This window comes from Danio rerio, chromosome 5 (genome assembly GCF_052040795.2).
Source record: "Danio rerio strain M-AB ecotype USA chromosome 5, GRCz13ab, whole genome shotgun sequence".
Classification (NCBI taxonomy): domain Eukaryota; kingdom Metazoa; phylum Chordata; class Actinopteri; order Cypriniformes; family Danionidae; genus Danio; species Danio rerio.
Genome location: NC_141025.1, coordinates 71,027,149 through 71,041,545, shown reverse-complemented (window position 1 = coordinate 71,041,545; position 14,397 = coordinate 71,027,149). Strand labels below are relative to the sequence as shown.

At 35.8% G+C, this 14,397-nt stretch overlaps 2 protein-coding genes across 22 annotated transcripts in view; one reads left to right on the top strand and one right to left on the bottom strand.

The window, feature by feature from the left end:
- Window positions 1-14,397, top strand: part of LOC147844485 (uncharacterized) — a 133,884-nt gene that overhangs the window by 76,243 nt on the left and 43,244 nt on the right. The gene's annotated exons all lie outside the window — the stretch shown is intronic.
- dnm1b (dynamin 1b) overlaps window positions 1,026-14,397 on the bottom strand; it is a 72,705-nt gene continuing 59,333 nt past the window's right edge. For 4 of the 21 annotated variants that reach the window (XR_015489887.1, XR_015489879.1, XR_015489878.1 and 1 more), the window contains 4 exons: window positions 14,075-14,316; window positions 11,907-12,104; window positions 11,276-11,741; window positions 1,026-4,503 (listed from right to left, as the gene is read on the bottom strand). Coding sequence is in view for 6 of the 21 variants with exons in the window: in XM_087251040.1 (XP_087107166.1) it covers window positions 4,443-4,503; window positions 11,907-12,104; window positions 14,075-14,316 (501 nt within the window). In the remaining 15 variants the exon portion in view is untranslated. 21 annotated transcript variants of the gene reach the window in all.

Genomic DNA, 14,397 nt, shown 5'->3' with positions numbered 1-14,397 from the left:
ATGATGCGAATCTCCCGTTCCACCACATCCCAAAGGTGCCTTATTGGATTGTGATCTGGGGACTGTGGAGGCCATTTGAGTACAGTGAACTCATTGCTATGTCTAGAAATCATCTGAGATGATTTGTGTTTCATGACATGGCGCGTTATCCTGCTGGAACTACTAAACTAGTTTTTAAAGGGAGAGTTCACTATTTACTCATTCTCAAGTGGTTATTTTTTCAGTTCAAGCTAGAAAGTGTTTCTATTTTTAAAAATATGTCCATATTTTTCCTGTTAAACACAAAAGTAGATATTTTGCAGAAAGTTGGAAACTGGTAGCCATTTACATCCATAAAAACATCATGCAGTTGCTGCAGATTTGTCGGCCGCACATCCATGATGCGATTCTCTCGTTCCTCCACATCCCAAAGGTGCCTTATTGGATTGAGATCTGGGGACTGTGGAGGCCATTTGAGTACAGTGAACTCATTGTCATGTTCAAGAAACCAGTCTGAGATGATTTGCACTTTATAACATGGTGTGTTATCCTGCTGGAAATAATAAATTAGCATTCAAAAGGATAGTTCACTATTTACTCATTCTCAAGTGGTTCTTTATTTCAGTTCAAGCTAGGTGTTTTTTATTTATTTTATCAGTATTACATTTGTTCCGTAGAACACAAAAGTAGATATTTTGAAGAATGTTGAAAAATGTTAGTCATTGACATCCATAGTAAAAAAAAAAAAACATCCTATGGAAGTCAATTTGTAAACATTCTTTAAAACATCTCCTTTTATGTTCACCAGAAAAAAAGGGAAATCATAATAATGGTTTTGAATAAGTAAAGGGTAAGTAAATGATAATTATTTTTTTGGTGAACTACCCCTTTATGATTAAACCCAAAATAGCCTTAACCGTAAAATAAACAACTGTGAACTGTAGGAAGGTCTCTATTGTAAAATAAACAACTGTAAACAAATATAAAAATTCTATTTTAAATAATAAATAAATCAACAAAATAGCAACAATAAAACACACATGAGCTCACGATTATCTTTCACACAAAGACACTTTAATTTAGTCACGAAGCACCAGCCATTGATGACATCAGACCACAATAAGATGCACATGGCAGCAGTGAGATTCACACACACCCATTCCATATAGACTAGAGATTTTGGTGTTGCCCACAGACCCCCTATATATATGTATATATATACACACACACATACATACAAACAAACCCTAAACTTTTACAATCAGTTCATTTTCAATACAATGACTTTTTATTAATACTCAGTAAATGTACAAGGTGACACAATGCAACAGAAACACTCCCAGAGATGCACAACAAATATACATCAACACAGTAACACATTCTCTTCCTTTAGACAAGGTTTTACGAGTGCTTCAATTGATTTATTCATTAAAAACAATCTAACTGATTTGCCGCCCTTTGCTTTTGGTCAGCCACCTTTTACTGCCCCATAAACAAACAAATGAACTGCATCATCTTCACATAAACACAAATCTGAGGTTTTGTACTCTTTTTTTTTTAAAGGAACACTCCACTTTTTAAGGGAATACGCTTAATTTAGAGATTTAAACCTGGATATAAACAGTAGATTTCTACCATTTTGAATCCATTCAGCTATTTCTAACTTTTAGCTTAGCTTAGCTTAAACCATTGAATCGGATTGGACCATTAGCATCACTCAAAAAAAAAAAAAGAATTCAATAATTTTCCTATTTATAGCTTGACACTTCTGTAGTTACATTGTGTACTGATATGGCTAAGAGCATTCCAGCGTAATAATCAAAGTAGTTTATGTGCTGCATAATATTATTTTCTGTCAGTCTTACACAATAAAACTACAAAGCAGTCAAACTTTAAACAGGAAATTCATCAAAACTCTTTATTGAAATTGAGCAAGATGCTAATGGTCTAATCCGATTCCATAATTTATGCTAAGGTAAGCTAAAAGTGCTCCCGCATACCCGGAGATCGCTGAATGGATTAAAAAAAGGTAAAACTCAACTGTTTAAATTTTTGCAAGTTTAACTTAATTATGTTATTTATTTTACTTAACAATATTGCAATTGAAAAAGATCATTTTGGTCGGCCACTTTTTACTGCCGCATCAACAACTGCATATAAATCTTTATAACACAATTCTGAGACCTTCTCCTCCATACCAGACACTTTAAAGTAACACTCCACTTTCTTTTAGAAATAGGCTCATTTTCAAGGTTTAAACTGTAGATTTTTGCCATTTTTGAATCTATTCAGCTGATTAACTCTTTTAGCTTAGCTTAGCATAAACCATTGAATCCAATTGGACCATTAACACCACTCAAAAAAAAAAACTAAAAATCAAAGAAGAGTTTAGATAATTTTCGTATTTAAAGCTTGACTCTTATGTAGTAACGCTGGGTACTAAGACAAAAAAAAATTAAAGGTTGCCATTTCATAGACTGCTATGGCTGGCTAAGAAGTATACTCTCATTCCAGTGCAATAATCAAAGAACTTTGCAGCCATATTTTTCTGTATCATATAATTTTCTGTCAGTCTTAGTACACGATGTAACAACAAAAAAGTCAAGCTTTAAATAGGAAATTAATCAAAACTCTTTTTTGAAATTTTTGAGCGAGATGCTAATGGTCTAATCCGATTTAATGATTTATGCTAAGCTAAGCTAAAAGTGCTTCTGCAGACCCTGAGATTGGTTTGAATGGATTTATAAAATGGTAAAATTCAACTGTTTAACTATAAGCGACTATTCCGAAACAAGTGTTGCTTTGATTATGCAAATTTAACTTAATTATTCTAATTATTTAACCTAACAATATTGCATACCAGACCCTTTTTAAAAGGACCACTTTACTTTTTTGGAAAAAGGCCCATTTTAGTGATTTAAACCTAGTTTTAAATCATATATTTTTACCATTTTTGAATCCATTCAGCCAACTTATCACTTTTAGCTTAGCTTAGCTTAGCATAAACCATTGAATCGGATTGGACCATTAGCATCACTCAAAAAAAAAAAGCTTCAATAATTTTCCTATTTATAGCTTGACACTTCTGTAATTACATTGTGTACTGATATGGCTAAGAACATTCATAATAATCAAAGTACTTTGCTGCAATATTTTTATGTGCTGCATAATATTATTATCTTTCAGTCTTAAACAGTGTAACTACAAAACAGTTAAACTCTAAACAGGAAATTCATCAAAACCTTTTATTGAAATTGAGCAAAATGCTAATGGTCTAATCCGATTCAATGATTTATGCTAAGCTAAGCTAAAAGTGCTCCCGCAGACTCAGAGATTGGCTGAATGGATTTAAAAATGGTAAAACTCAACTGTTTATCTCTAAGTGACTATTCTAAAACAAGTGGAGTGTTCCTTTTGATTTTGCAAATGTAACTTTTTACTGCCGCATCAACAAATGCACATGAATCTTCACATAAAACGCAATTCTGAGACTTTCTCCTCCATACCAGACACTTTTTAAAGGAACACTCCACTTTCTTTAGAAATAGGCTCATTTTAGAGGTTTAAACAGTATATTTTTACCATTTTTGAATCCATTCAGCCGATTAACACTTTTAGCTTAGCTTAGCATAAACCAGTGAATTGGATTGGACCATTAGCATCACTCAAAAAATTTCAAAAATAAGCTTTAATAAATTTCCTATTTAAAGTTTGACCCTTCTGTTGTTACATTGTATACTAATCAAAACTCTTTATTGAAATGTTTGAGCGAGATGCTAATGGTCTAATCCGATTCAATGATTTATGCTAAGCTAAGCTAAAAGTGCTCCCGCAGACCCAGACATTGGCTGAAGGGATTAACAAAATAGTAAAAATCAACTCTATGGGGCCTTGTAAAATGACATTTTTCCAAATAAGTGGTGTGTTCCTTTATATGTATAAATATATTCTAATGTATGTACAGTATGTGTCAGTGAGACAAGTTTTATTAGATTGCTAAGGAAAATACAAAGAGACATAAAGGTCGAAACACACACTGTGGGATCAAATAACATCCAAACTTTCAGGGCTAATACATTCATACATTAAGTACCACATAACAAGTGCAAAAAAAAAAATCATACATCTTATATTGTGTATTCACCCGTGAAGATACACTTTTAGCTCATTTCAAAACTCTATAATAGTCGACATTATCTAGTAGTGTGTAAACACGAACACCACACACAGCATCTTCAGGATATAGTTAACACTGCGGTGACAAAAGTCCACATTGGGCTCATTATTCAGAGGCCCGTGATGATGTTTGTAGTGAGTATAGTACAAAGTGTTGTCCTGCATTCTTCCTTCCATCCATACCTGCTGTTTCAGATGCCAACGCATCGATCCCATGATGCACTTGGTCAGAGGAGAGACAGAGAAAGAGAGAGAGAAACGAGGATGGAGAGGAAGGACAATTGACTCTAAGAGTCAAACGAAGGTTGTGGACTCTCACTGTGAGAAGGGCTTCCTTTGCTCGGACGGCTAAAAGACAGAAAAACAACAGCAAATAAAGGAAAGACAAATTTGGAAATGAGAGCATGGATGGTAAGAACAAGAGCTGCTTTGTTTATGTCAAGTATGAGATGATGAGTTCATTTATTAATTTTCCTTCGGCTTATTCCCTTATTTATCAGGGGTCGCCACAGCGGAATGAACCACCAACTATTCTGGCATATGTTTTACACAGCGGATGCCCTTCCAGCTGCAACCCAGTACTTGGAAACACCCATAATGGGCCACCATGCCCACCATGATGAGTTATTTTTGTTAAATTAAAGTCTGGATGAACCGGAAGTGGGACTTGTATTTCAGTATGTTGATGTACTTCCAACTCGAAATGAATATTGAGAAGGGGGTGTGGTTTTCTTTTTGCGCATCATTCACTTTTGGCAAACTAACGGTAAGAGGGGCGTGGTTAAGAATATTGTGGCTAATATAGGCAGTCAAACTGATGTAAACAGAGAAGAACTGACAGTCCAAATGTGAAAGCAAATGGTCAGACTTTGATTGAAGATTATCAAAACAAACTTTTTTTTTTCACTGGATCAACTTGAAATGAGTTGTTCACTTAAATGATAACAATGTGCGCTAGCAAAATAAACATTGTAAAATTTTGAGTTCAATATTACAGTTCTGTAGCGCAGTGTTTCCCAATCCTGTTCCTAAAGGCACACCAATAGCACACATTTTTAACCTCTCCCTAATCAAACACACCTGAATTAACTCATCAGGACATTAGAAGAGACTCCAAAACCTGAAATTAATAGGGCAGGTAAGAGTGACATCCAAAATATGTACTGTTGGTGCGCCACCAGGAACAGGGTTGGGAAATATTGTTAAGCGAACCATGGGAAAATTAAATCTTGAAGCTTTTATTTTGAAAAGTGTGTTGCTAATATGGTATAGTAGTATAGTGCAGAATAGCTTTAAATGTTAGTCCTTTTACAGTGTTATATTTTGTATGTGCGAGAATCATCATATTCAAGCACAGTTTTTAATTGTATTGAATTCTAATTTAGTATTAAAACAATTCAATCAGTTCTTAAAGGGATAGTACACCCAAAAATGAACGCTTCCTCATAATTTACTGACACTAGGGTGGTTCTAAACTTTTTATAGTATTTTATAGTATGTTTTTCTTCTGTTGAACACGAAACAAGATATTCTGGAAAATGTTGGGGAAAAGTAATAATAGGAACAAACATACCATGAAGGTCAATGGCTGTTGGGTTTTCAGTATTCTTCAGTACAGTGTTTCTCAACCATGGTTCTGGAGGACCTCAAGTTCTGCACATTTTCCATGTCTTTTTAACCAAACTCACCAGATTCAGATCATCAGCTCACTAGCAGACACTGAAAGACCTGTAATTGGTGTGACAGACAAAGAAGGCATCCAAAACATGCAGTGTTGGTGGTCCTCCAGGAACATGGTTGAGAAACACTGCTTCAGTACATCTTCCTTAGTGTTTAAGAGAAGAAAAAATCAACAGGTTTGGAAAAAGTAGAGTAAATTAGGGCAGAATTAAAATTTTTGGCTGAACTGTCTATTCAATATGAACCGGTTGTAGCTTAAATTGAATGTTTATACTTTTGATGTAAATAAACCTCAAAAGGGATTTAAAAGTTAAAACTTAAAAAGAAAACTGAATATACCGTAACAATTTGTATTTCATTTCATTTACATACCACACCCTTTTACCGTTTAAGGTAAAACTTTAAAGAAAGTAATATGTAATAAGTGTAATACCTAAGTGTCTATGAAGCAAGTGGACAAGTAATGTAATATTTGATGGGAAAAACATGCCAATCACAGTTTATTAGGAGCTAAGAACGTGTCAGATGTTGGTAAAAGGCTTAGTTGTTGTAAGTGAAAACCTGGCATTCATGTGAATAAATGCTGAAGCAAACAGTGAAAGAGGCTGGTTTACATTGGCAGTCCCTGTGCATTATAACCAGTGCTCTTCATTCCTAAACACAGATTATAGGCTAGTGATGGAACACAGTGGCACCGCATCTGTGCTCATGTGAATGTTAACAGTACAATTATTAGATCGATTTAAAATATCACTAATGTTCATTCTTGGCGTATATATTTGTAGAAGAGAAAGTACTTCTTCAAGTAAACATATATTGTATGTGGACTGTGTGTGCTTGTGTGTCAGTGTTTATCTTCTGTCTGCTGAGTCTCTGTTGGCTCTGGTGTTTGAGGCTGGCGCTCTCCGACTTCAGAGATGAAAACAGAGAGATTGATGAACGCAGACGTACAGAAGGACTGACAACAACAAGGAAAAGACCCACAATTAGGACATATGAAGACAGGCAGTAACAATGATAACTGAAAATGAACATAAAGGCTCACTGACAGACAAAATGGATTCGACAGACGATTAATAATCGACAAAATCTGTGATGTCACGGGATAAATCAGATTATAATTACAAAGTCAGTCATTTAAAAAAATCTATGAATTTTTCGATCAATAATTTAAATTATACACTGATAAAAAATTCTTTGGATTTACTAAATTTTTTTAAGGTAAGTGGTTGCAAACAATTTATATGGGCTGAATTTAAACCCAAAAAAAACAAAACAATTTAATAATATTAAAAGTTAAATTTGTTTAAATTTAACTCATATTAATTATTTGCAAGCACTTACCTTCAAAATAAAAAAAAACAAGTAAATTCAATTAATAATTTTTATATCAGTGTGTTTAAGCAACTTGCGGTTGACATTAAGGGCCAGATTTACTAAACAAAGCAGATTTCTGTGAGAAAACAGCGCTGATAGGTGTGGAAATTTACAGATGATGTGCAAATTAAAGAACAAAGACAATATCTTGTTTACATATCGTCAAAGATTACAAGCGCAACTCAAATTAGCGTAATGGCAAATAAGCAGAGCTGATGCTTATAATTTGCTACAACGACCAATGTTGTGATCACCAGGGATGTAGCCCTCGTGGGTCGCTGTGGAGGACTCCATCTCATTCACCCGTACTACATCTCCCATCACGCGCTGCAGTTACACATCGGTTTCTAGTCCACTCTGATTACACACAGCTAAAGTTGATTAACAGTTGATTACATGGACTATATATGCACTGTTCAAACACACATCCAGTGCTGAGTCTTGTTATTCGTAGTAAACATTTACAAAGCAATGGGTTTTGACCCTTTGATTGTTTATTCTGTTTTATGATCTGTCTCAACCCTCTTCTTCTGTTACATTTCTTTCTCTTTGGATTGTCCTTATTATATCTGTCTGCTCTTGTATCTAGCCTTGCCTTCCTGCCACTAGAATAAAGCTTAATATTGGATCCTACCATTGATGTTGCACCCTCTGCGTTACAACCAAAGACAGCGAAAAAAAAAATTTTTTTACCGGGGGTAAGGGAACGGGCTAATCATACATCTTTGAGCGCTAAGAATCAATATTCATTATATCAAAGTTAGCCTACTTCATAATAAAAGTAGCTATTTATAAAAAGCAGTGATGGTATACTGAACAAATGTAGTCTCATTTCATTTAGGACTATTTATTTATTTATTTATTGGCCAAATGCATTGCATATTGCAAATTCATCGATAGCGAATGAATGGATGGTGATTTTGTTCTACGATGCGGTTTTTTATTGTTTATAAATGACTAATAAATGACTCAAAGCTTTACTAAAAATTAAAATAGAGCTGAAATATGGGACTAAGACAATACCAGCCTGATTTCACAAAACATAACTATTTTACGTTTGGTCAGATTAGTGGCTAATTCATACGCAAACGTACAAAAACATACAATTTTTTAAATGGAGGCGTGGCACCAAACCCCACCCCTTAACCCAATGGTCTCAAACTCAATTTCTGGTGGGCAGCAGCTCTCCAGGAATCGAGTTTAAGACCTATGCCTTAACCTAACTGTCATTGGGGGATAAGCAAATCCTCATACATTTCACACGAATTAGCCACTAAGTCAAAACGTTACGAATTGCTGTGAGATAACGTTGGAAATATCTCATGTATCAACGCTGCGTACGCACAAAAACTTTGCGTACGGCAGGTTTCACGCTCAGAATCGCTCACGTTTGGATTTACTAACGATGAACTGAACGTGGGAATGTGTGCAGCTCCACGCCAGCTTTATGGCTGGCGTACGCACATTTTTTGTGCGTGTCTGTTTTATTTCCATTGGCGACTCCTAGAGGCAGTTGTGTTAAATTATTCTCTACAAAGTGTCTGAGCCTTGCAATGGCAGCTGTATGAGACAGGTTCATCTAGCAGGTATATAAGGTTTCCATACCATACATTTGACCAGCCAAACATTAAAGCACAATTTGCAGCGGTCGCCTGTTTTCCCAATGTAATCTGAGCTATCTACTGCACGCACATTGCTATAAAGACACTATCTGAAGATGAACTTGCATGCGTGAATCAAAAACATTTCCATTCAATAAATGTGCAAATAAAATATGATGCACAAACTTATTAATGATTCCTACTTGTCTTTCTCGTGATAAATAGTGGGCAAAATCTGATATGTAGCGGGGAAAAAAAGAAGAAAGAGTTCATCAGACGCTGGATTCGAACCGAGTTCATGCTCGAACGTGTCAAAACATGTTGACATGCGTCTTACGAGCTGCGCCACTGAGTCTTCCAAGGGTACTGCAACATTTACAACTATAAATCACACAAATTCTCTTTTAACTCCACAGTCCGATGTTCAGACCCAACTATGTTAACTGCATTAGCTAAACTCTCCCCATTCTATTTTTTTCTTTTGTTGTTAATTCCGGAGAACAAACTTGCAAATAACACCGCTTTTCTCCGGTCTACCTCCGAAAGCAGCACCTCCAATTCACATTCTGTTCAAAGTTTCTCTTCTTGCTTGCTTTTGCCTTTGCTTTTTCGTTGGGTTGTGCCAAAGTTGAGTCATTAGCATATTCATACGGGGGAGGAGGCAGGGAGGGGTTTTGTGCTCGTGCATGTTGCGCTCAGTTTCACGTTTATTCAGATGTACAAAAGAATATGCGTGAGATTCGGCGTACGCAGTGTTTCATACATCTGAATTTTTTTATGCGTACGCACATTTACAGCTTTGTGCGTACGCAATGTTTTAGTAAGATTTCCACGCAAGTCTTAGTACATGAGGCCCCTGGTCACCTTCAAAATTCCAAAAGAGCCTCATTAGTAAATACAGTGGCATGATTCATTTAAATACTTCCCTCCCATAAAATTTGCATCCAACTAGGAAAATCCTACATATGCATCCTCAGTAATGTCAGGCACACAAATAGCTGTTTCCATGCCTTTTCAGCGCTATTCTTCTCTGCATGTGTTTAGTGAATTCCAACAGTACTGTTTTGATGCCAAAAAGACTGGCTGGCACAAGCTGCTAGAAAATCTGGCCCTAAGGATCACAAGCAGATATATTATATCAGAGCCTGATATTTGGTGCATATTATGTGTCATGAATCATTTCTGTACAAATTATAAAAGGGAATTAAGAGCATGTCACACCAAAAAGCATGCTAAATATCAAAATAATTAAACAAAGTTGAGATTTGTCACAAAAAAGTTTGGTTTACATTGGCAATCTATGTGCATTATGACCAGCGTTAAGTATAGGCTGGTTTACATTGGCAATCCCTGTGCAATATAACCAAAGTTAAGTTAAGTTAAGTTAAGTTAAGTTAAAAGTTAAGTTAAGTTAAGCTAAGCTAAGACTAGATTGCATTGGCAATCTTTGTGCATAATGACCAAAGTTAAGTTAAGTTAAGTTAAGTTAAGTTAAGTTAAGTTAAGCTAAGACTAGATTACATTGGCAATCTTTGTGCATGACCAGAGTTAAGTTACGTACAAGCTAGTTTACATTGGCCATCCCTGTGCATTATAACCAGAGTTAAGTTAAGTTAAATTAAGTTAAGTATAGACTGGTTTACATTGGCAATGCCTTTGCATTATGAACAGTGTTAAGTCAAGTCAAGTCAAGTCAAGTTAAGTTAAGTTAAGTACAGGCTGGTTAACATTGGCAATCCCTGTGCATTATGACCAGTGTTAAGTTAAATTAAGTCAGGTCAAGTCAAGTCAAGTTAAGTTAAGTATGGGCTGGTTTACATTGGCAGTCCCTCTGCATTATGACCAGTGTTAAGTATTTAAGTTAAGTTAAGTACAGGCTGGTTAAAATTGGTAATCCCTGTGCATTATGACCAGTATTTAGTTAAGTGTAGGTTAGTTTACATTGGCAATCCCTGTGCATTATGACCAGTGATAAGTTAAGTTAAGTTAAGTTGAGTTAAGTTAAGTTGAGTTAAGTTAAGTATAGGCTGGTTTACATTGGCAATCCCTGTGCATTATAACCAGAGTTAAGTTTAAGTTAAATTTGTCGTTACAAAACGATACAATAAGTGGATTATAATTGCAAATCAAATTCTTAAAGTAAATTTTAAATCATGCTAACTTCAGTCAATCCAAAATGCTTATTAAAATTGCAAAAAACAAACAAAATTAGCCTGATTTGTTAAACCAGGTGGAATCTGTTCACCTCTAAAATTAAATGGCAGCTTTACACTTTATTGATTGATAAGAAAATAAGAAACATAAAATCCTCTAAACAAATGAACAGACACTAATAAACAGTATGGTGTACAATAATAGACATATCTAGAGAATGACGGGTATCGGGACAGCAGATGGTAACACATTTAAAGATGAATGCATGCAGGTGGTGATTTCACATAAGGACAATATGTCAGACATACCATTTGCGTAACTCCTCATTGGTCACTGATAGAAATTCTGAAAGGATAACGGGGAATCATTGTAGAAGGGATTTAGTTTGAGGAGAACACATCGACAGAAAAAAGAGGCAGCCGGATGAAACGACAAATGAATCACTCTTAACGTTTTTTTCCCTTTTAATTCCTCCCAAACATGTATATCATGAGAGAATGATCTCACAAAGTTGATGCTTCTTTAGATACAAACAATTATACAATGAACAGAATGAGTTAACGCAACACTGGAGTGAACATGCACATGGAGGAGAGTCAGTGAAATGCGTGAGTGGTGTGTTAGTGCAGGTCTCTGAGTTGGACTGTGTAGGAGTGTGTGAGCTGAGCAAAAGTAATGGAGTGTGACAGGAGAGAGAAGTAGAAATAGAAGGAAGAGTGTTACTGATCTGTCTTTCTTGTGATAAAGACCAGGGATCAGGTCAGGGCGGAAGGGCTGTAAAGGGTGTAAATGGAGGGTAGTTTGTAGATCATTACTCTCAACAATATTGACATTTCCATTACTCCCCATAAATGCATTATTTGAACCAATTACACGTTATAACATTAATGATAGATAGTATTATTATAACTGTATTGATAAACATCATGTCTGACTCACCTGGGGACACCGGGTGGTGCACGGTTGGGACGAGAGGGGACCTGTGGTGGAGGGGCACCGAAGGGGTCTGGAGAGGCTCCGGGTCTGGATGGCACAGGAGGAGCACCAATAGTAGGGGGTCCTGGAGCAGTGCGTCCACCTGGACGAGGGGGTCCCGGTGGGGCCCGGCGTTGAGGAGTGGGGCTAGACATTGGAGATCTGATGACAAAACAAAATGATTGTTATGTTGACAAACTGTCTGTCTGTCTGTCTGTCTTTCTGTCTGTCTGTCTGTCTGTCTGTCTGTCTGTCTGTCTTTCTGTCTGTCTATCTATCTATCTATCCATCCATCCATCCATCCATTGTGTAATTTCTTTCATACACTACAGTGGGAAGGTGGGTCTGTGACCAGCGCCACCTGGCTGCAGAACCAGATGGCTGCCGCCTTCATCAGAATATATCCACATCCCCTGTTGCAATGTTATGTCTATGTCTATGTGTTTATGTGCTTCATTGCTGGGGCATTCATCCCTAAATTCAAATTATCCATCCATCCGTCTATTAAAATTATCCATCCATCCATCCATTTATCTATAGAACCAAACCATCCAGCCATTTACATATCCATCCATCCATCCATCCATCCATCCATCCATCCATCCATCCATCCATCCATCCATCCATCCACCCATTCATTCATTAATCTTTTGACCCATACCATCCACCCATTTACATATCTATCCATTAATTCAAACTATCCAAACTATTATTCCACTCATCCATTCATATTTCGAGCCAAATCATCCACCCATTTACATATCCATCCATCCATAAATTCAAACTATCCATCCATACTGTCCATCAATCCATCTATCCACCATCCATCTGTCAATCAAAACTATCCATCCAAACTATCCATGCTTCCATCCATCCATCCATCCCTAAATTCAAACCATCCATCCATCCATCTATTAAAATTATCCATCCATCCATTTATCTATTAAACCAAACCATCCAGCCATCCATCCATCCACCCATCCATTCTTTTATCTTTTGACCCATACCATCCACCCATTTACATATATATCCATTAATTCAAAATATCCAAACTATTAATCCATTCATCCATTCATATTTGGAGCCAAATCATTTACCCATTTATATATCCATCCATCCATAAATTCAAACTATCCATCCATCCGTCTATTAAAATTATCTATACATCCATCCATTTATCTATTAAGCTAAACCATCCACCAAATTTACATACAGTATCTATGCATCCATCCACTCAAGATACATCCATTCCATAATTCGTCTCATAATGTCATTTGTTAGGCCCTATGAACTATTTCTAAATTTAGTTTTCATTTCCAGAAAAACTAATAAATGAACAAAAAAAACAAAGTGGAGTTAAAAAAACTGAACTATAGCATGGCATTCCCATGACTTTATATATTGACAATAATCATTTAATAATCAATTAAAAAACATTTTTAATGCTTTATTATTTCATATTTAAAGATATTTTGTGCTGCTGGGCATCCGTGTGTGTAAAAAGCAACATTTATATATATATATATATATATATATATATATATATATATATATATATATATATATAAATGTTGCTTTTTATAAATGTTGCTTTTTACACACACGGATGCCCAGCAGCACAATATATATATATATATATATATATATATATATATATATATATATATATATATATATATATATATATATATATATATATATATATATATATATTCATATATAAATATATATATATTTTTTTTTATATGTATGTGTGTATATATATATAAGCTTTTTGGATTTACATGGATGCATATCACTAATTTGCTCTTAAAAACAAATTGACTTTAGACCAGCATTTAGTTGGACATTAGTGTGTTTTATTTCAGTTGCCTCACAACAGCAAGGCACCAACAATGCACTTTAACACACCTTGTTTTTTATACCAGCACAAATGGGTGCAAATGCATACTTGCCCAGGCTGAAACTAGCAAAAAACACTCGTGTCATGCCTGTCACCGCATTGCCCTGGGTGTATGATAGAGCTCCACTGTCTTTTGCCTTTGCATGGTAAAATACAAGCCTGTACAACTTAAATATATTAGTGAGTACATATAATCGACATAAAAAACAAAGATGTTAAAAAAAAGTACCTGCGCCCTGAAGGTCCTCCTTGTACCTGCAGCCAGGAGTCATCGACCGGTGGAGGCATGGCAGTGGAGACGGTGCTGGTGCTGATGTCCCCGATGATGTTCAGGGCCTCTTTTAGAGCGTGGTACATGCGCAGCATCTCCTCCCTGTGCTGAGCCTGCTCTGCAGACTCCTCCATCAGAGTGTTCTGGTCTCCACATGAGTACAGGTTAGCTAGCAGCTCAGCATGGATGAAGTCCTTAGTCTATAAGAGAAGAAAGAGAAATAAAAAAGTGCTTTACTGTAGGGTTGAGAACCATCTATTTAGATCCTACAGGAAAAACGT